We start from the raw sequence: 23,736 nt of genomic DNA, 5'->3' as shown, positions 1-23,736 counted from the left end.
ATATTACACAAATGCACGAAAGGCTCCCTAATGAACGTCCTAGAAAGCTATGAAATGTACAAATCAACCAAACACCATCCCCATGACATTCTAAACGAAAAATTAAATTTTGGCCGTAATATAATATTTGACAGGATTGAGGATATCGATAACGGCAGAGCTCGTAATCAGCTGATCCATCCCCCCCAAGGTCACCAGACCACAGGAGTCGGGTAGTTGCATCGAGTCCATCACCGCGCGTGTTATGGCCGGCCGCGCATTATTTTATGTAAATGTATTCGTATTGTACCCCTGTTCGTGTGTGCTATGCGTTGACTAGTTGTGTATTGATGACGACATTGTGCTCCAATAATTTAATGAAGCAACAGGCTTGACGATGAAACCTTGGTTTTGAAACTAGTCGCCGACTAGACTAAAAATTTAGGATTGATGACGTAATTAAGGTATGTCAACATATTTTATATTGAAATAAACTCAATTTTCAAAATAAATAATTAATAATACGAGAGGGCTGTTTTTTTTTTACAAAACTTCTCCGTTATTTCTGGACCTATTTTGATGTTTAAGATGTCAAAATGTTTGCCTCAATTTGTAGTTTTGCATTAAGGTTTTTGTTTTTCAATATTATTTTTCAGGATGTACGGGGTGCGTCTAAAGTACGTTTTTTCTTCCATAATATAACAGTGGAAAAAGTTGAAAGCAAGAGACATTTGTTATTTGCTGATAATCTAAAAAAACATATGATGTTTGATTGTTTTACTTTATGAATAATTTTATAGATATAGATTTACATTCATGTGAGATAGTAAATCATAACCCTTAACGTATAATATTATAAAAATGTTTATTGAAAAAATACTATAATAAATAATGCCAAGAGTCTGCTGAAGGGTAAATAGGGAAAACAGGCAGAGACGGAGATTGGTGCAGGATTTGATGCATATAAGACGTAATGCAGAAAAGAGAAGACCTGGCTTGACTAACCAAAATCCTGCATTGCATTGTCTGGGGCCTATGGATCAGATATGCAGAAATTGCAATGCTCTGTAATTTTGATCAGAGATGAAAACTAGGGGCGAATACACCTAATGTTATCACAGGGAAAAGTAGATCTTCTTCCCATAAGATCACACCCCGCATTAGAAGAGATGATGACCGGAGACTCGCAGAAGGCCAAACATTTCAAGAAACCTTGTAGAAATTATAACCAGGCTATGGTAAGTTCCAGTGTCAATATGGAGGACCCTACTTCTTTATAGTGAACAGCCAGGTGCATCACAGAATAGGTATTATGCTAGATGCAAACCAAGAAAGCTCTTCTTATGCCCAAATATTTTTTTACGATACAGAGCAAGCGGTAAGAATGCGATGTGATGCACCTAAAAATAATTCCTGTAACGTAAATGTTATGCTTGAGCTAACAAATTTAATTAATGAAACTAAAATCCATATGCTCAGGCATTTAATGACATTTAATGAGGTTTTAAGAGAAACACCAGGTGACCAGCAAAAGAATGTCAAAATGATTTTATACTCAAATAGAAACAGAGACCAAGGAAGATATAATCTACCAACGGCAAATTATGTAGCAGCCGTATTTAAATCTGATAATGGTTGTCCTGAGGGAGCCCATGAGTTCATAGTATATCCGAAATATGGGTATCCGGAAAATGTAGGTGCACACTGCTCTGGACTTGACCCCATGGCTTACCCCCTACTTTTTCCATATGGAGAAGAAGGGTGGTTTCAGGAAATGCCACAAACATGGCATTTCACAGACGTCATTTCACAGGTCAGACAAGATTATTCTCCTGTCATCCATGGGGGGAAATTATCTCTTCTTTATATAGTGTATATGTTCAAAAGAATAGAGGGAGTTCCTACTCATTTATCTAGAATCAGTTTAATCCACCATTCAAGGCGAAACTTAGGTTTACGATAGTGTTGACACATTGCTGGCCGACAACATAGATGTAAAACTGGAACGCCCAAAAGAATTCCTCAACAGTGTTGAGATTAGCGGCCTCCAAAGACACTATCTTTATTTGAAAACTAATACAGTCGTTTTGTTCATAAAAAAACTTGAATACTACAAAAGGCATAAATGGCACACGCCTACAGGTAGCTAGATTACACGAAAACACAGTAGAATGCAAGGTTCTAACAGGAACCAGTGAGGGAGAACCAATATTCATTCCCAGAATCAAAATGTGTCCATCAGAGACAAATCTACCATTTAAGATGCAAAGATCGCAGTTTCCTCTAATGTTAGCGTTTGCTATGACAATTAATAAAGCACAAGGCCAATCGCTAACCAATTCTGCAATTCATCTCTAACATAACAAACTATTATTATATGTTATTATGTGTAACCTAAGCCTGTATTCCCTCACGGCCAACTTAATGTTGCCCTCAGTAGGTCTAGGTCATTAAATGGCACTAAAGTTTTCGTCAACGAAACCGGTACTTCCAGATGGATGTTTTTCCAAATCTAACATGGTGTTTGAAGAAGTGCTACTTGACTGACAACATTTTTGTTCAATTAATGTTTTTATTAGTTTATTCTAATTTCATTTTTTTAATAATTTTGCGGCGCTTAGAGCCGCACGGGTGCACTAGTATATTTTGAAATTGTTTACCATAATGACCATTTCAATATGTAAGCTATAGTTTTACTTTTGATCCATTTTCAAATATTACTTACGTGTTTACTTTTATAATCGATATGTAGGTCTGCTTCAGGTTTTTGCCATTTATCTTTACATAAGTAAATAAAATAATTTTTGTTCAAGCATTTATAAATCTGTTCAGTTTTTCCATATTTATATTTCGATGTTAATGTAAAATTTATTTAAATTATGTCACCAAAAATAAACTTATTACAAGACAGATACATAGGAGAAAGCTGGTCATGAAGTGCAGTGTTGAGGTTGATATGCTTGGAAGGTGGTTACAGCCACGCTTGAGTCTTGAGTAGATAGAAAGCCAAAACACAAACAATGTGGAAACCACTAGACCGTGCTAATGGTCGACCCCTTGGGTCTATTGTGTCTGCTCAGTTGGTGACACAGCCGTGGAGGCGGTCCTGAGTGAGTCGTACTCCTCATCCCATTACAATTAGAAGACAGTCAGCTATTGGTTCTCAATAATTCAACATCACAATGTCTGGTGTCATAGGACGTTTGATAATTTAAATAATAAACTATCTTATATTTTATTATAATCTAATTCTCAAAATGATATATTTCCCTCATTCAAAATTAATAGATTGCAAACAAGCTTGGAAAAATGTACATTAATATAGATGAATGAAATAACAAACAATTCAAACCTTACAAAATGATTTTTTGACGAATGTTTGAAAATTTCCCTTAAAAATGTTTGTTTCTTTGTACGGACTAATATGATTTTTGGTGTCCAGTGTACCTAAATCTCTGGTCTTGTAAGAGCTACAGCGGTGATTAATTTAAATGTAACAATGAGTTGTTAAAATTTACTAGTCCTTCAAAATGTTCAAGGTCGCTGTTTTTACTCTAAAAGCAACGTAATTAGAGATTTGTATGTTTTGATTCAACCATCGTTTTACAATCATAAGATCATGCACAGCCTAATCTCGTACCTCGGGCCAAGTCTTTCCCTGAAGGAAAATTCAGGTATCTTCAGGAAATAAAAACATTTGACCAAAAATGGTTAATTTAGAGATGTTATTTATACATAATAAGAATAAAACTGGCCCGAGAGTTGAACCTTTGACCACCCCGTAGTCTACAGGCATCTGAAATATTTTTATCTCTACAAAACCCGTACTGACGCTAGCTAGGATTCTGTTTGTTTGAAGATAGGAAACTATTTGATCCTTTACTATTTTTCCGATTATTTTTTCAAAGACACTAAGCAGAGATAACGGGCGATAATTGTTTTTATTGATGAAATCGTTAGATTTGTCTAAAGGAAATACTTTTTATAACTTATAGCAATCAGGGAAAACTCCATAAATGATGCTGTAGTTGACAATATGAAGTAAGGGGTCATATAGAACATTGAAATTGCTTTTCAAGACTCAGGCTGAGACAGGACCGATTTACCGAATAGGCACGTGCCTAGGGCGCGAGGCAATTAACTTTATTTGGGGGGCACCAAAAATTAGAAAATAAAAAAAATTATTTAGTGGTTGTTTTTGCATGCTATCACGGTAAACCTCTGATAACCCCTCGCGGCCGTGTTGACATCATTATCGTCTTCCACAATCGCGACAAAATTCTGAATATTTCCCGCAGTCGTGTTTGTGTAGCCATAAACATCGTCTTCCATGATCGCGAATATATGAACATATCTCGCGGTCTTGAGGAGATTATCGTTGTCTACCGCGAATGAGGCAAAATTCTGATCTTTTCCCGTGGTTGTGTGGACATTATCATCGTCTTGCGCGATCGCATTAAAATTCTTATAATCCGTCGCGGCCGATTATTGTATCTCTCTTGGTCCTGGAGAGATCGTAATTGACTTCTGCGGTTGTGAAGACGTCGTAATCGCCTCCCACGATTGTGGTAAAATTCTTACTGTTTCCTGCGGTCGTGTAGACATTATGATCAGCTTCTGCGATCGCGGAAAAGTTCTGATCATCCCTCGCGGCTGTGTGTCACCGGACACATTATCGTCTCCTGGGGTCACGTAAACGTCATTGTTGTGCTGCGCGATCGTGGTAAATTGACAATTCCAGGTAAAAATACAACATTCACGCATAATTTTTGGTTAAAAAAAGTTCCACGCATAATTCCCGGATTAGCCGGTTGGTGGTCACCCTTTTATATATATATCGCAAAGGGGCGCTACTATTAGTCAAAGGTTGTGCCTAGGGCGCTGATGTTGTCAAAAAAGGACCTGGGCCAAGACACCATCACAGCCCGGCGCTGACACTCCCCGTAAACCGTGAACGTAATGTCGCAAGTCACGTTCATTGATTGGTTGTAAGACAAAAGTGCAGTTCAGTCGAAAGTCATTGTCGTTCAAAACTGGGTCATCGGTAGTGTCCCAGTCCTAAGGCTACTTAGATTTTTATTTTTAAAACAAAATGTACATACAGTGTTTCAAGTATTACGTCGTTACAGTATTTTGCATTGGTATTAGGTTGGTACAAAACTTAAGGGATTAAGAAAATAAAACTTATTTGTAGAAAAAAAAAAACACACTTAAATAGCCAAACACATTCAAACCAAAATAATATATAATTTAGCAGAAGTGTTAAAAATATTAATTTGATGAATTAGTGATGCAACTATACCCATTTTTTTTAATTCTTGATACCGATACAAAAAAAAAATTCTCAATACCAATACCATTTTTAAAATAGCTTTACCAAGTTTTCTGAATGGATTGATTGTACTACAACAGCCCCTCTCTTTATGTCTTTCTATTAAGTATTTTTGAGATAGGCTATTAGGGTGTTTTTCAAGTAAAAAATGTATGCAGCAATGAAACATTATAACTAGCCAATTTCCAAGTGTAAACCCTTCTTATCACATCAAATAACTAGCATATTTAAGGTACTAGGCCTATAGAAATGTGCCAGCCTAAAAATATTTTCAGTCCGGCCAAACTCAAAGTAATTTTGTAATAATAGTAGTATTCTCACTGAAACATCATCATTGTTTTTCACGGTCGCGGCAAGACCATGAACATCTTCCGCGGCCATGTAGACATCATCATTGTTCAACGGATGGTGGCAAGAACAAGAAAACCTCCCGCGACCTGTAGACATCATCATCATCTTCCACAATTGCGGCAACATCATAAACATCACACACAGTCGTGTAGACGTCATTATCGTCTCCCGCCATCACAGCAAAACCATGAACATCTCCTGGGCCGTGTAGACATCATCATGAACTCCCACGGTCACAAAAACGTCTTCATTGTCATCTGCGATCGCGGCAAAATCATGAACCTCTCTTGCGGCCATGTAGACGTCATCATTGTCTCCCGGTATCGCAGTAACGTCATCGTCGTCATCCGCAATCCCGGCAAAATCATCTTTCGCAGGAGTGTAAACATCATCATGGACTCCTGCAGTCACGGAAACGTAATCATCATCTCCCGCGATCGCAGAAAAATCATGAACATCTCCCACGGCCGTGTAGACAGCATCATGAACTCCTGTGGTCGCGGAAACGTCTTCGTCGTCATCGCGGTAAAATTCAATTCAATTCAATTCAATTCAAAAACCTTTATTTCATCCAACATCATGCTAAATATTTCACATCCTCTTGTGCACACGCACGTGCGAGGAAATCTTTAGGTACATGCAATTTTACAATGTTGTTACTGGCAGAGTCTATTCACTGTTGATACACAAATACAATAAATAATAATAGTATCTAAGCTTACAACAATAACAGAGGGTATTTTTTATATAACTTTACTGTAAAAAACACATGCAACAAAGAACAATAAAATACTAATGAAAAAAGTGATTACATTTTTATGATTTTTTTTTAAATCATGATTATCTCTTGCAACCATGTAGACGTCATCGTCGCCTCCTGGGATCGCGGCAATATCGGTAATCTTTCTGCATTATCGGTACTGAAGGTACTGGTACCGACATTTCACCATCGGTTCTTGGTTCCAGTTCTTTTACCAAGAACCGGCGGAACCGAAAATTTGACGCCAAGTACCGACCCATCAATAATAATAATCCAAGGTTTGATTTTATAAAGTCTGGACGGGGTATTTTCGAGGTTTTGGTAGCTGATTTAATACAATTTACAACTATTGTATTGAAGTGGCCGGAGCAGAAATTAACATCTTGATTACAATCGACAACAGGAGCCCAGTTTCAATGTGTGAGAAGGTGTGAGAGTAGTTTATGGTCAATATAAGTATGTGGGTTTTGTACCTGGGGGAACCCAGGTGGAGTGACGCTTAAACAAGTAGCCGGTATCCCTGGTTAGGATTGAGGGGAAACCCTCTCTCTGAAGGGTGTGCTTCGGCAGCCGGTGAGCCTGATGACCTTAAGTCATCCTCCCATGATGTACCAAAGGTTGGTGCATTAGCTTCGGCCTACATCATGGGGCCCGGGTATGTTTAATTATAGGTACCGGGCTTGCAGTCAGGGAGCTTCATGCTCTCATGACAAAACAAAATGGAAATGGAAATGGAATGGAATATAAGTATGTGAGGGTGTGGAGCATTGTGGATTGTTGGGTTGTGTAGTGGCAGCAGTGATCTTAAGTCCAGTGCTGTAGTGATCCGTCACAGCCGTCTGATTCACAGAGATTTAATTTCACAAACATTGCTGTATTTAACAAAAATATGATCCAGACAACTCACCAAAACACCAGTGAGTGACTCTAGTAGGATTGTCAATGCACTGAGTGAAACCACACCCGACTGAACATTCTAAGTATTTGCCACTCATAAAGTCTCTTTTCAGTAAGTCTATGTTAATGTATCTCAAAAGGATGCATGTAGAATTTTTATTAATCCCAGTAAAGTACCGTTACATTTCATCAATGAAAATGGCTGGATTGAAATGTATTACAACAATAACAATCATACTACTGTATAATTATTACTATTACTATTGAGCCAGCACTTAAGGTATAATTTATTAATCAGATTAAAATTTATAAGATAACTTCTTGTTTCTGATTACATAGTCTTGAATGACATGTACAACCACACTGACTGTTTTAAATCAACCTATTCTCAGTTAATATGTTTCACTTACTTGTACACAAATACTTAGATTGCCCAAGACATCTTATTTATTTGTCAATTTATACCTCTGGACGTAAATGTTGTAAAGTGAGTGTGTGAGATTGAGATGGTTGCCAATTGCTAGTTTCCACACCTTTCCCCGCACACATGGAGGCACCCCTTGCCACCACAGATCTTGAGCTTTTTTACTGCTGTGTCTAAAATAAAACAACACTGTTACAATAAAATAATAGATTGTGGTTCGGATATTAAAACTGAGGTAGGGACAATGTGAACTCAGCCAATATGTTGTGGCCAAACTGAAGTGTATCTTTGGACACACTCCGTCGTCATAGTTAATACGGCAAATCGATTATGTGATTTTATTACCAGTAAGACATGTGGGAGGATTTCCTCTTTTTTGTTCTGCAACTGTATTACATAATATAAAATTTAAGGGTGCCTAACACTTGATTGTCAAGTATAATAAATATTGATTTTAATAACTTTATAGAGAAACAGGAATGTGAAAAGTTCAAAATACAAAGGTTTTCAAATTATCAAAGATAATAAAGTGATGCAAACTCTGTAAAAGTGGTGTAGAAGTTTTAAATTCTTGCCAGAACTATATTGTTCTTATTTTTAAGCATTCCTCAATAACCATGTTTACATCCCACATCCCACTTTGGAAAGACAATAGGTAGATCAAAATTGTTCTTGCAATGTGTAGGGGCCTCAGAAGGTTAGTCGAGTGAAGTAAATATTTGACAGTTCCGTTACAATTACAGCTGAGCCACTTTCATCGGAAAAGACTGTTTGCTAGATCTGTTAATGTTACTACTTACATCTTATCCCACCAAGGCAGTATTTCTACAGTCCAGGTGCGGATGGCCTGAGCTAGCTGCTCCTCAACTTTCAGTTGTAGCTGGATTTGTTTCTTCCTCAATTTAGCCTCCTTTATTTCTACAATCACAAAAGTGTAAATTAAAAGTAGTGGACTGGCAATAATAATAATGCAATTTTTTAAATGCTGTCTAGACTTTGGTGGTATTATTTAGTAACTAAACCCTAGGACAACCCTGATGGATTGGATGAATGTCCGTGCCTTTTTTGTGATTTCACAAGATGGGTAATTTTTGTGCTACAGTTGAAGAACTAAAATTTGCATAACATTTTTACAACAATTTCAAAAGTAGAGTCCTGGTATTTTCCTACAAAATTATGAACAAATAATCCAAGATATACAAAATATAGACATTTTATATGTTTGATTTTTGAAAAAAAAATTTCACCCCTTCTTAAGAAATAAAATATACAAAGTAGGAAAATATCGATAAATGTACACTAATTTTTTGAAACTCAGAAAAATATCAAATATAACTGTAATAAGCCAAGACTGTTATATTAGTAAAGGTAATAATATAGTTATATGATATTATACACTTTGGTGCACAGTAATAACTGTTTTATAAGTTTTATGAGTTGAAAAAGAAAACATAATTTTTGATGTATATAACAATAAATGGTAAAAATATTTATAGTATATATATTTCTGAAAAAGAATATTTACCAATGTATATAGAAATAATAAATGTGCCATAAGCATTTTAGACAAAAGACAGGTTTAGCAAGTGGCCGGTCAAGGTCAATTGACAAGTCGCTTGGTCTCGGAGCGTTTTGTTATCACTAAAAAGCAATTGACATTTCATAATCACACATTTTACTACAAATACTAATCATTTACCCATAACTTATTAGTAAATCTTTGTGTTTTATTATTACAAATGTGTTGTTTTGTTTAATGAGTGAATGTGATAGGAATTATTATTATCTATATAATTAATACGCTACATGAAACTTTGTCGGTTGAACTCCTCCGTCATTTCTTAACCGATTTTACCCATTGACGTCTCATTGGAAAGAGCGTGTCGCGTAGATTTGCAAACTGGCCTTACATTTTTGAAAAAGTCCCTTGGGCTCTGCCCCATTGGCTTTGAAAGTTCCCATGTTATCCTTATGAAGAACATAATTGTTTACATTTTGATCAGCTGTATAATTTAATTGCTGTTATTTATTTTTCTTGATCACGGTAACCCCTACGCCAGGTAAGTATTTTTTGAACTTTTGAACCCCCTTATAGGAAAAGGGAAATTGTTCAATGTAAAAGATGTCAACAATATGGTCACACAAAAACCTACTGTAGGCATCCATTTAGATGTGTTAAATGTGGAAAAGAACACGATACAATCAAATGCACTAAAGACAATTCTACTCCTGCAATATGCGCCTTGTGTGGAGGAGGTCATCCAGCCAATTACAGGGGATGCATGGTCTTCAAAAATATCCAGAGTCGAACACATCCCCAGGCTCGAGAAAGAACTACCGTCTCAAAACAAGCTGAAGTTACTCAATCATCAAATTCTGCTTCTTCTGACAATCTAACACGTCCTGACGTTTCGTATGCGGAGGCAGTTAGCAACTCACGAGTAAGTATCAAAACTAAACCCAGCACAAGTTCTGATAATGTGAATGCACGCACGCCAAGTAATGCTTCTAGTGATGCATCCACAGAAAAGTTAACAAATACAATAACTTCATTCTTTGATCGGTTTGAAAAACTGTTTATCCAACAATCTCAACAAATAGGTTCCTTACTTGACCTACTTACAACTGTTCTTAAAAAGCTCAATTAATGGTGAAAACCTTGAAGATAGCCTTGTGGAATGCTAATGGCTTGGCACAGCGATGCCAAGAATTAAAACTGTTCATTGCTAAACATAAGTTGGACATTATTCTTATTTCTGAAACTCACTTTACTGATTTAAACTTTTGTAAAATTCCAAATTTCAGTCTATACAACACTAACCATCCTAGCAATAGAGCTCATGGAGGTTGTGCTATCTTGATTAAAAGTCATATCAAGCACCGTGAATTGCCTAAATATCAGTTCGATTTCATCCAAAGTTCATCTGTTGTAGTGGAGTTTGAAACAGGCCCACTTACTATAAGTTCTATTTACTGCCCACCTAGACACAACATTACACGCCAACAGTTTAATGATTTCTTCTGCACTTTAGGCTGTAAATTTTTGTCAGGAGGAGACTACAATGCCAAACATCCTACATGGGGCTCCCGTCTGGCAACTCCTAGGGGTCGACAACTACTGCAGTCAATCCAAGAACGGAACCTTGATACTCTATCGACAGGTGAACCGACATATTGGCCCTCTGATCGTCAAAAAATACCAGACCTTCTTGATTTTTTTGTTACAAAAGGTGTATCCCGAGATTTTGTGACAATCGAGCAATCTCTGGACCTTTCCTCAGACCATTCACCTGTAATTTTAACGATCACTTCAAATGTTATATTCAAACCTATTCCACCACATTTATGCAACAAAAATACAGATTGGAATTATTTTCGTGAATTAATGGATCAAAATTTAAAGATTTCTGTGTGTTTGAAGAGCGAAGAAGATTTGAATCTTGCTGTTGAACATTTCAACAAAACAGTTCAAGACTCCGCTTGGAGAGCAACTCCAGACCAGAATAAACATAATTTAAAATCAGGAATACACTATCCAATTGAAATTAATAGGAAAATTGCCGAAAAACGCCGACTCCGTAGAATATGGCAAAACTCTAGAGACCAGACGGATAAAAGAAATCTAAACAGGGCCACTCAACAACTAAAAAGGTTACTGTTTAAATTAAACAATGACAGATTTCAAGATTTCACATCAAACCTTTCTCCATCTGAAGCTAGTGACTACTCCCTTTGGAAAGTTACAAAAAACTTAAAACGTCCACAAATTTGCATTCCACCTATTCTAAAAGAAGACGGTTCTTGGGCCAAAAACAACATCGAGAAAGCAGATGTATTTGCTTCATACTTCAAGGAAGTGTTCAAGCCATATAATATTAATTCAAATGTTGAGCAAGAAATTTTGGAATTCCTCGATTCTCCAAATCAACTTGATTTACCAATAAAACTGTTCACACCATCTGAAGTAGCTAAAGTAATAAAAGACGATTTAAACGGCAAAAAAGCCCCCGGTTATGATCTGATAACAGGTAAAGTGTTTAAAGAGCTTCCTAGAAAAGGAATAGTTTTCCTCACAGTACTTTTCAATGCAGTTTTACGCCTTAAATACTTCCCAATACAGTGGAAGGTTTCACAAATTGTTGTTATTCCGAAACCTGGTAAACCTTTAAATCAAGCATCCTCGTATCGGCCTATATCTCTTCTTCCTGTGGTTTCTAAAGTTTTTGAAAAACTTTTCTTAAAAAGACTTCAAATTATAATTGACGAAAAAGAATTGTTGCCTTCCCATCAGTTTGGATTCCGCCGAAGGCATTCCACCATTGAGCAAGTGCATAGAATAGTTAATGTAATCAAGGAAGATCTTGAAAATAAACGTTTTTGTTCATCTGCTTTTTTGGACGTAGCCCAGGCGTTTGATAAAGTCTGGCACACAGGATTATTGTTCAAAATTAAAACTTTGCTGCCCCATACATACTATGGAGTGTTGAAATCGTATTTGTCCGAACGCTTTTTTCAAATTAAATATCAAGATATAGTTACAGATGTGCATGAAATTGAATCAGGTGTACCACAAGGCAGTGTTCTTGGGCCTATTTTGTATATTTTGTTCACTTATGACCTTCCAAGTACTCAGGGTATTACGGTTGCAACATTTGCAGACGACACTGCTTTTTTATCATCAAATCAGGATCCTATTCTGGCATCATCAAACCTTCAGGCTGCATTAGACGATTTGTCTCAGTGGCTACAGAATTGGAAAATTAAAGTAAATGAAACAAAATCTGTTCAAGTTACATTTACTATGTCTACAAGAACTTGTCCCCCAGTAACATTGAATAATGTCATGCTTCCACAATCCAACGAAGTTAAGTACCTTGGTATGCATCTCGACAGACGGCTTACATGGCATTCACACATTTGGAACAAACGACTTCATTTAAATTTAAAAACAAACAAACTAAATTGGCTCATTGGTCGAAATTCAAAATTATCTGTTGAAAATAAATTACTTTTATACAAAATTATATTGAAACCTATTTGGACCTACGGTATCCAACTCTGGGGAACCACTTCCAACTCAAACATAGAAATAGTTCAAAGGTTTCAATCGAAAACACTGAGAAAAATTTTACAAGCACCTTGGTTTGTCACAAATAAAGTAATTCATCAAGATACAAAATTACCCTATGTTAAAGAAGAAATAAAGAAACGAAGTGAAAAATACCAAAGAAAATTAGAAACCCATCCAAATTTCCTGGCAGTTAACCTCCTCGACAATAGTGAAGCTACATATAGGCTCGAAAGAGTTAATCCAATAGACCTTCCAAATCGTTTTTAGTTGAACTTTTTAAAAGTTTTTGTATGTTAGTGCACTTGATGGAGTGTAACTAACCCATGTTAAAATGGTTATCAAATTTACTTATTATTCTAGTATAGAATAGATTGTGAATAAATACATAAAAAAAAATAAAAAAAAAATAAAAATAAAATTTATTTTTCAATTCAATGAAACGCATTGAGTACATTTATTCACTATTTGAGTTTGTGTCAACATAACCCCCAAGACGGAACGTGTTAGTATGGTTGTAACTTAAATTTGTGCATTTATCGTTGTTTTGTGTAGCTATAATATGTTTATTTGTTGTTTTTTTTCCTTTTAAATTCCTTCGACAACGAAACATAGACAGGAGGCGTAATCGTGATAACCACCGCAGCTACAGAACAGTGGCACGTAATAGGCTTAACCATAGATAAAACATCCAGGAGTATGTTTTATCATAGACTAACCATGTTTTATCTATGGGTTTTTCTATGGCTTAACTCATCACAGTCAGCACCTGACCCTGGACAATCTCAACTATTAGGTTACAAATGCGTCCTAACACTACCCCAAAAAGATTTTTCGTTCTCAATTGGCCCTCTATCATAATGACCTGTGTTGCCTGTACAGCGAGGCATTTTGAGAAGGAGAAAACCGGCCGTAATGCTTTAGGTTTATCAATAACGAAGATAAACATGGACAACCTTATATGGCTATAATTCAGGAAATATTTGTAGAAAGCATTAAAAAGCAATACCAGGTTATGAAATATGATACAATATTTACAGTAAATGTTGATTACTGTTATACAGTAGAACCTCAATTACTCGAACCTCAATATCTCGAATTCCTCAATATCTCGATTTTTTTTAAATCCCCTTGAAATCCACATTAATCATAATGTTAAAAGTACCTTTATAAGTCGAAGTTTCTAAATATTTAACCTCAATAAGTCGAATTTTAACAACTTTTGAACAGTAACATTCTACCTCTATAACTCGAATTTTCCCGTCATCGAGCCTCAGTAACTCGAAGTTTACCTTTATAAGTCGAAGTTCGCATGAATGTGCCTCAATAATTCGAAGTTTTGCCATAACAGTGCAAGTCAGTTGTGATTCCTGTCGAACGTGAAAATCAAACTTCCTGTGTTTGCTTCCCGTGTCTGTTTGGCTAGGCACTGTAGTCAGTGTAGTTTACCCGTTTTGCCAAAGTAGATTCAGTACTTAACTACATTACGATGCATTTTGTTTATTATTTTAATCACACTAGAATTTTCCCTTTAAATATTACACTCTACAGTCTACATACTTTTTGTATGTACAGTATTGTACCTATTCAGTATTTTTGTTGTTACAGTACCTAGCTTGTTTTTACAGTACATATAAAGAGGTTGACTAACGTTTGCTTTAATCAAACATTATACACAGTAAATGTAGTTCCGTGTATGGATGATATATACTGTATTATTGTTTTGTACAGTATTTAAACTATTTTTTTTGTCATTTAATATGTTTTTTATGTACTTTATCAAACTTATTGCCAAATAATAAATACAGTACTTTATGTGCATTCAAATTGTTTTATTTTGCTTCCAAAGTTACTCTTCAGTAAGTTACGTATAAATACAGTTTGAGTTCGATTATTAAGGTTTAACATGTATAAGTCGAGTTATAAAGGCCATGACGTAACATCACTGTCAGACCCCAACACCTCAGTATCTCGAACTTTTTCATATGGAACCTTCATAACTCGAACCTCACTAACTTGAAAAACTTGATAACTCGAATTTTTATCATAACCCCTTCAGATTCGAGATATTGAGGTCCTACTGTATATACATCGTGAGTATCTCCATGAGTTACACACCGGTATTCTTTGAGTTGACTCTTTAAACTCATTGTAAATATGACTGTTATTCGTTTGGAAATATCTCCTGTAATACTTTGCAATTGCTCGAATTCGAGCAACATGTACACTAGTCCATGTTATTATGGGTCATATATCATTACCTATAACAACATGAAACACAGTCAGAATCAATAATTTTTATTCCGTCTGTATGTACATACATGAATTGAGTCAATACATTAATACATAGGTTACAAATAATTTTACAGAAATCTTAACATAGGCTAGGTATATAATTAATAATATTGGTTTCATGAAAAAAAATAAAACTTTCATTTTCAATAGAAACAAATTAGCCCAGGCAAACTAGACATATGCTCCCCAAAAAATCTTCTAAAGCTGGAAAGTATTTATTCAACAACCTCAAAAAAATAGAGATGCTGCATTTCGTAAAGCTATGACTGGGCCTGTTACAAGAGGCTCAGGAATCAAACCCAACAACAGATCAGAAACTCAAAAGCTAGGTATTATTATACATCTTTTCTAGCAGAAACAATCCTCCAAAACTTTGTGGACCAAAGTTAAGAACCTTGGTATCGGCAAGTCTGACAATTTACATCAAATAACTATCAGTCTCGACACGATAAACAACTTTTTTGTGAATATTCCTATAAGTTCTGCAGGTGCCTTTAACTATGTTGCCGATATCACATCTAGACCACTTGATATGACAGAAAATCAGTTTTTGTTTTTGACTGGAAATCTGTCATTGTTCGCCCACTTCAAAATATTTCTCTAAATAAAGGTCTTGGTCTGTAGATGAGCCATCAAAAGAGAAACAAGGTGAATTTCCTTGGGGCTCTGCCCAAGTGGCCTATAAAATTCCATTCCCATGTTATTCTTATGATGGGAAAAAACAAGGTTTTTGTCACAGCTAATTTGAGGGAACGGCTGGGCGTAGAAACTTGATAGGGGTGTCTACAGAAAGGTCTTCATCTGTAGATAAGCCATCAAAAGAGAAACTTGGTAAATTTCCTTGGGGCTCTGTCCCAGAGGCCTTTAAAGTGCACTCCCCAGATTTGTTTAAATTATGACCATATGGATTAATTTTACACACTTTTTAATGAAACAGCTGTTAAAATTTAAATTGTATTTTTCTAAACAACATGTATAGCCTAGGCATAATAGGAATATAAGTGGCAGTTAGCGGAAAGTTTATGTACAGTCTTAATCACCACTTATATTCATGTTTTTTGGGTCGCTGAACACGAATATGAGGTTTGCTGACTAATATCTGCCCGGAACATTGTTTATTTTGCGAAAAACCTTAAAGTTCTGTCTCTCTTTCTTAGGTTTATGGGCTAAATCTCAGTAGTTATGGGTTTTGAAAAGAACCTTGTTTTGTAAAATTAAAGAAGACAAAATTTACTACAAGTTTTATGTGTAATTTTTCTTCCTACGACAAACCCTTATGCCACTAGAGTACACTAAAAATGGCCAGAAGTACCAAAAATATAAAAAAAAAATGCTAAATGGTGCCGTTTTACATTAGATTTCCGTGGAAACAACTCATATTACGATATTTTTGACTAATTATGATAATAAACTGAAACGCACCTAAAAAATAAACAAACTAGAATGTCCACTGGCAACAAGCTTCACCTGAAAGAAATGTCTAAGATCAAATTGGGGGAAATGGTGACAATTTTTTTTTTTCAAATAATGGTAGGTAATAATCTGATGAATAGCAATAGGTTGGTTTTCATGTAATTCACTCTCTTCAGGTTGAAGCTTGGCCATTCCATCCATCCCTTCTTTGGGTGGGCCCGAGAGGAGAGAAACAGCAACTTATTCCTTTCACTTTTGCTTCTACGGCTTCCTCAAAGCTAAGAAACTGAGGACCCTTGAAATATTATCCGCAACAGTTTTGTTCTTTAAAGCAAGGAGTGGGGAGTATGTTGTGGATGAGGTTTTGCCCTTTTCTGGTTTAAAAAGAAAACTTGTTTTCCTTACACAAACAGATTAGAATAATCATTGAGTCAACACCCTCTCCAACAACAATAACGTTTCCATTAGAGCTAGCCAATGACAGCACTTCTGTCACAATCAATGTGTCCGCATCTTCAGATGCTTGTTTCCAAGATATATTTTATGAGATCGCCATTCTTCAGATTGTCATTCTTCTTTCGTTATTTTTGTCATGGTAATTAATGTTTACTATGCTTTATGTTCCCATATTGTTATTAGGGTTGGGTAGGAGATTTCTTTCGTTGTGGTTGGGGTTGGTCGTAGTTTCATCAAAGAGAATGTCTGCAGAAGTAGTTTTCATTGCTCTTTTCAATCGTTCGGAACGGAACTTTTTTTCCACCTTGCGGATGTTCATGGTAGCCGTCAAAACCAACTTGTCTGACCTCCACATTTGTTTTTTATGTATCTGTTGCATATTTTAGAGCAAGGTTGATGCTCTGGCCATACACTTTTGTGTAAGGAGCCCACCATCAATAAAATACTGCACATGACCATGGAAGTGCTTAGTTTTCAACGGGGACAACTGCTTTATACAGATTTGAATTGGTTCCTTTTCGCAAACCGTTATTATCAATCAACGAGAAAGAGTATGGTGGTAGGACAAAGAGTTGTAGAGGTCGTAGGAGAAAGAGTATGGTTGTAGTTGTAGGAGAAGAAGGGTTCTAATTATTCATCAAATTCTTATCGACGCTGATATGTTGAAACAATGAGGTGGGGTTTACGGGTAAGAAATCGTTCTCTACTTTCATTGCATTGTTCATTATGGCAAGTGGCTGGACTCGGTCTGCTCGTCTGAATTTGACATTAAAAAAAGTTAAACTTATCTACAACTCTTTCAATGCCTTTCATTCCTTTTTCCCAAGCACGATGGCAGTCAACCCTGTGTTCAGCAAAAACCCCTGTGCTGAGAGAAAATAAAAATACTGCTGGGGGCTTTGTGGGAACGAGAAATGTTCCTGCAGCCAGTCATGCATTTTGGCACAGATTTAATAAGTCCGTTTCAGTTTATTATTGTTCTATTAATTCTGTTCTTTTTATCATATAATTTATTTGTGTTTGAATATGTTTTGTTGTCAGATGATTTTTGTAAACATGTTTTTGTTAAGATTGGTTTAGTTTTGAAATAGAGTTTGTTGAAGCAAGATGTGTGATTAATATTCTTGGATTAGAAATAGAACATCGTGGCAGCTTAGTGGATTTTTTATCAAACAAAGTCTAAAACCACGCATGTCAAGTAAGGGCAGAAAAAAACGAAATACTCGGAGGCAAAGGTATGAGGACAACGGGGAGGACGACCCCCAAAGTGAACTCAACTACATGTCAGTAAGGGATTCTAGAAAGACTGAAGATGACTCATGAGGTTTTGCATTGGGACAGACAAGCCGAGAAAATAATGCAGTTATGTGTAATCCTACTCCGATGATAAATCTGATGTTACCAACTCCAGAAACGTTCTCTTTTACTACGAATGAGTGGCATTCCTGGAGGAATCGCTTTCAAAGGTACAGACGGGGTTGCGGTCTAGATAGCACTTCTGACGCTCGGTAAATCGACGTACTTTTGTTTACAATGGGTAGTAGGAGTGAAGATATGTTTGATTCCTTTTCACCAAAACCGAATACTTATGACGAGGCTCTTAGGGCCTTAATTAATACTTTGTGCCAAGACGAAATATAATTTATGAGAGAACAAAATTTCTGAGTCATAAGCAAGGGAGTGATCCATCTGAAAAGTTCATAACAGATTTGCATGACCTTGCAAAAACGTGTGCATGGGTTGAACTGAACGATGAGATATGGTGCTTCTGGTCCTCATTATTGGTATGAAAGACGAGGCTCTAAGTGATGGACTTCAGCTGGACTCTCAATTGACTCTGGAGAAAGCAATTAATATCGTGTGCCAACACGAGGAGCTAGAACGCCAAAAACGTGAACTCGCCAATACTTATGTTTTTGTGGTGAATAAGACGTACAAGCACAAGCGCACGGTAGTACAAGTCGGTAAAACAAATCGGTCTGAAGGAGCTGGTGACCAGAAATTCATCGAAGATGCAATGAGAAAAAAGTGCAGGAAATAGGGTTATAACTGGCACGGATCACTGGCCGAATCTCCTGCTAGGAAAGCCAAATGTGATAAATGTTCTGAGATTGGACATTTTTTTTTATGCTGTCTCTCTTGCAAAAAGTGGATGAGAAAAACAAAAACGTTGCTAAGGAAATCAAACACCAAGATTCAGACAATGAATATCTACAGGTTCCTGAGATTTTCATAGGGAATATAGACAACAGTGACAAAGCCTGGGTCCAGGAGGTAAAAGCAAGCTGTGGAAACCAAGAGTTAGGTCTTATAAAATTTAAACTTGACACAGCAGCTGATATAACCATGATTCCAGTAGGAATTGTCGGTGAATTTATTAAGACTCTGCCTATAGGAAAGTGCAAATCCCATGTGTTCAGCGCAAAGAAGAAAGAACGAATCAATATTTTGGGAACTTTAAGGCTGAAGCTTGAACATAAGGGTGTATCGGTTTATGATCATACGTATATTTCTGAGGAGATCACTGTTCCACTTCTTAGCAGACGTTCCTGTAAAGAGCTGAACCTGGAGAAGAGGATTTTTTCTGTAGAGTCACCTGATATTGACTGGGCTACTAAGTATCCTAATTTATTTCAAATAGGTTCTTTTTGGATTGGGAAATATGAAAGGAGAGTACAAGATTGAAATGAATGAGAATGCAGTTCCTTACGCTATATCTACCCCCAGGGTTGAACCAATACCTTTAAAAACCAAGGTGAAAGAGCAGTAAGTCGATATGCTTGAGAAAGTGATTGTCCCAGTTGAACACGCGACTGATTGGTGCGCACCAATGGTAGTTTGCGCAAAAAAGGGAGGTGGGGTTAGGATCTGTGTAGACCTATCCAAACTCAACAACAGTGTGAAACGTCGGTTTTATCCTATTCCAAAGATTGAACTTTCATTGGCTGAGATTGCAGGAGCCGAGTACTTCAGCAAGATCGATGCGAATTCTGGCAACTGAACCTTGCAGAGGAATCACAAGATTACACAACATATATCACCTCTTTCGGAAGGTATAAATTCCGTAAGTTACCTTTTGGAATTACGTCCTCTCCTGAAGAGTTTCAGCGCCGCATGTCAAAAGCTTTAGAAGGGGCAAAGAACTGTTCAGTGCACATTGACGACTGTCTGATATGGGGAAGAACGAAAGAAGAACACGACGAGAGTCTTAGAGCCGTTTTAGAGAGAGTGCAAGCTAATGGAATCACCTTGAATAAGCAGAAGTCGGAGTTCTGCAAGAAGACTGTGACATTTTTAGGGTTTGTACTGTCTAAGGAAGGAATCAAGCCTGATCCAAGCAAGGTTCAAGCAATTGTGGACTTACCAGCTCCAAGTAATGCTAATGAAGTACAAAGATTCATGGGCATGATCACTTTTCTGGCAAGATTTATTCTGAACCGCAGTGAGATTTTGGAGTCAATTACGAGCTTTTTAAAGATTAAAAACGATTTCTTTTGGGGACCAACTCAAGAAAAAGCTTTTGTCACAGTAAAACAGATTTTATTATCAGAGCCATGTTTGACTGTTTACGGTCAACAAAAACCCTAAATTCTTTCTTGTGATGCTTCAAAAAAAGGTCTTGGAGCGGTTTTACTTCAAGTTGAAGGAGAAAACAAGAAATCTGTGGCATATATATCTCGGACTCTAACACCTGCTGAAGAAAACTAAAGTAACATTGTGAGAGAAGTGCTTGCGTGCACATGGGAAAATGTCCGTTTAAAATGTTTCCTGATGGGTAAAATATACACAATTGAGACCGACCGCAAACCGCTTGTCTCAATTTTTAAAAACACAAAATTTGGACGAGCTCTCACCGAGGCTACAGCGATTTCGAATGCGTATGATGAGATACTACCTGGACCCCAGCAAAAGACCTCGCCATAGCAGATCTACTATCAAGAAGTCCTATTCCGGCTAATGAAGATGGCGAATTGATAGAAGAAGTGGAAGCCTTCATCCACAAAATCGGTCTTATTAGTATAAACACTACAGATGAAAATGTGACAAATGTACTTCACTCACAAATGAGAGATCCAATCTGTGCACAACTTAAGTTGGAAATTTTAAACAAATGGCCTGGAAAATCAAGTTCACCAAATGAGATTCAAGAATACTTTAACGTGAAAGACGAATTAAGTTGTATTGATGGGTTATTGCTTCGAGGAACTCGGATGATAATAACTCAGTACGAGCGGAAATGCTCGAGAGGCTTCACAGTGGACACTTGGGAATCACAAAAAAAAGGAAAACTGCTTTGGGAACCATGTGGTGACCTGGAATTTCTCAAGAAATAGAAAGGAAAATCAAATCGTGTCCAGTGTGTATTCAGAACTTAACTAGAACCATTGATTCCGAGAACTGTCCCGGACTACCCGTGGCAAAATGTGTCTGTTGACTTGTTCAAACACGAAGACAAGTGGTATATGGTTATCATAGATCACTACTCAAGATACTTTGAAGTCAAGGAAACCCGAAGTAAAGTTCCACATTTTCACGTTTTGGAATTCCTCAACTTGTTTATTCAGATAGTGGGACACAGTTTCACCATATTGACTGAAGTGAATTTAAAATGTTTGCAAAGTAGTGGGGGTTCTCCACATTCAGAAGTAGTCCCCAACACCATCAGGGAAATGGCTGAGAAAGTAGCAAAAGGGCTGATGAAGAAAAACAAGGATAAATTTGAACTTGCCCTACTTTCTTACCGGACCTCACCTCTTGAAACCGGCTTTTCCCCATCTGAACTTATGTTTGGAAGGACATTAAGAGACAATCTTCCATCTACTTTGGTCGGAAATCCTGTGGAAAAAAAGGATTTTTTTGAGAGGGAGAATAAGTACCAGAATAGGTACAAGATACAATTTTACAAACGACGTGGAGCAAGTGGGGTGAATTAGAAGTTGGAAGCACGGTATGGATCACAGATCTACGTAGACACGGTAAGGTAGTCAGGAAATTGAACAAACCACGTTCCTACCTTGTGGAAACTGACAAGAGAACCATTTGCCGAAACCGGAAGCTCTTAGTTCCTGCACTGTACTACGGAGGAGATGGTATTCTTTCAAACTGTTCATCCATGGTCCTTAATCGTCCATGCAACTCACGTGATCGTCCAGGCGCTGGCACAGTAACCCGTTACGGAAGGTCCATCAAGAAACCGAAGCGGTACTGAGGTTCATAAAGATGTGGACATCTTGAGGGGGGATGTTGTATTAAGTCTGTTCTTTATATCATATAAGATACAAGATACAAGAAGATACAAGAACTTTATTGTTAGTAAAATACATAATATGGTACATTAGTATCTCCTAACTCGTCAATTAATCCTAAACATAAACATAATTTAACACAATTTAACTTCTTCACCTTATAACATATTTTAACATTCTATAATTAGTAAATTAAATTCATCTTCAGTCACTAGCCAAAATTCATCTATAGTGAACAAACAGAGCTTGATTAAAACTTTCTTCAACTTCTTTTTAAAGAAAATTAAGAGGGAAATTTTGAAATTGATTTGGTAGATGGTTCCAAAGTCTTGGAGCATAAAAAATACTTGCCAATGCTTGTCGCCTTATGTCATGCCAACTGATATGGATGTTACTTTTACCTCTAGTGTCATATGAGTGAATTTGTTCATTTGTTGTTTTAAAGATGTTAGCTTTGAAATATATACTCAAAGAATGAATATTTCCTTCTACATAATATATTAGAATAAGAACATTTTCAATAGTGATTATGTCTTGTACTTTTTTAGGATTAAGTATTATGATTTTGATCCAATGTAATGACGCCATTCGTGCACATGTTTGCAAATTATGAATAAAGTTGATTTCATTTCATATTAAAACTCGGTAAATGATTATGCAAGGAACGGTAAGAATCTCAAGATTTTTGAAAGTTTCCTCACAAGAATCCCCAAAGCTCAGTCCCGCCATACACCTCAAAGCTTTTTGTTGAATGGCTAGAAGTTGATTTATGTTTGTTTTGGTAGTGTATCCCCATATTTCGATACAGTACGTTAAATTGGAATAAAAAAAATGAGTAGTAGATTGTTTTCAAAGTTTCAATAGAACATACTTTACCAAATCTTCTTAATATAAAAACTGACCTTGATAATTTTGTACTAAGGTATTTTACATGATCATTCCAGTTCAGTGAACTGTTTACCATGAGACCCAAGAATTTAGTTTGTGGAACAATATCTATGACCTGATCTTCTTCCACTAAAATTTTAGGGTCAAAACTTAACATTCTGGTTGAAAAATTCAAAAAAGCTGTCTTATCTATATTTACTGATAAACGATTTTCATTAAAATATCGGATTATGCCAGTTGTAAATATATTTGTAGAGATTTTCAAAGTATTTAAGTTTGAATGATTCAAAATTAAAGAAGTGTCATCTGCGTATGTTATAGTTTTGCCAGTGTCGTCACTATTTATGTCATTAACATAGATTAAAAATAATAGAGGCCCTAGGACTGAACCCTGGGGAACCCCTAGTTTCACCTCTATGTGGTTAGAAAATAAATCTTTATCGTTATGTTTGATTGAAACAAACTGTTTTCTATTTAGCATGTAGGACTTTATTAACTCAAGCGCGGAGCCTCTAATTCCATAATTTTCCAGCTTATCAAAGAGGATGGTTGGGTTCACACAGTCAAAAGCTTTCTGGAGATCCAAAAATACCCCAAAGGTGTAGTTGTTCTTTTCTAATGCCTCAA

At 36.4% G+C, this 23,736-nt stretch overlaps 1 protein-coding gene across 1 annotated transcript in view; it reads right to left on the bottom strand.

The window, feature by feature from the left end:
- The window catches only part of LOC128997893 (TBC1 domain family member 14-like), a 121,436-nt gene that overhangs the window by 38,057 nt on the left and 59,643 nt on the right, over positions 1–23,736 (bottom strand). Inside the window, exons 6-7 of the mRNA XM_054423684.1 lie at positions 8,544–8,661; positions 7,785–7,916 (exon numbers count right to left, since the gene is read on the bottom strand). Of these exons, the coding sequence (XP_054279659.1) occupies positions 7,785–7,916; positions 8,544–8,661 (250 nt within the window). The remainder of the gene's footprint in view (positions 1–7,784; positions 7,917–8,543; positions 8,662–23,736) is intronic.

Source organism: Macrosteles quadrilineatus, unplaced genomic scaffold (genome assembly GCF_028750875.1).
Source record: "Macrosteles quadrilineatus isolate MER2022 unplaced genomic scaffold, UCM_ALF_1.0 Scaffold_1__1_contigs__length_201487025, whole genome shotgun sequence".
In the NCBI taxonomy this organism is placed as follows: Eukaryota; Metazoa; Arthropoda; class Insecta; order Hemiptera; family Cicadellidae; genus Macrosteles; species Macrosteles quadrilineatus.
The sequence above is the reverse complement of the archived record's forward strand: the minus strand, read 5'-3'. Positions and strand labels throughout refer to the sequence as shown.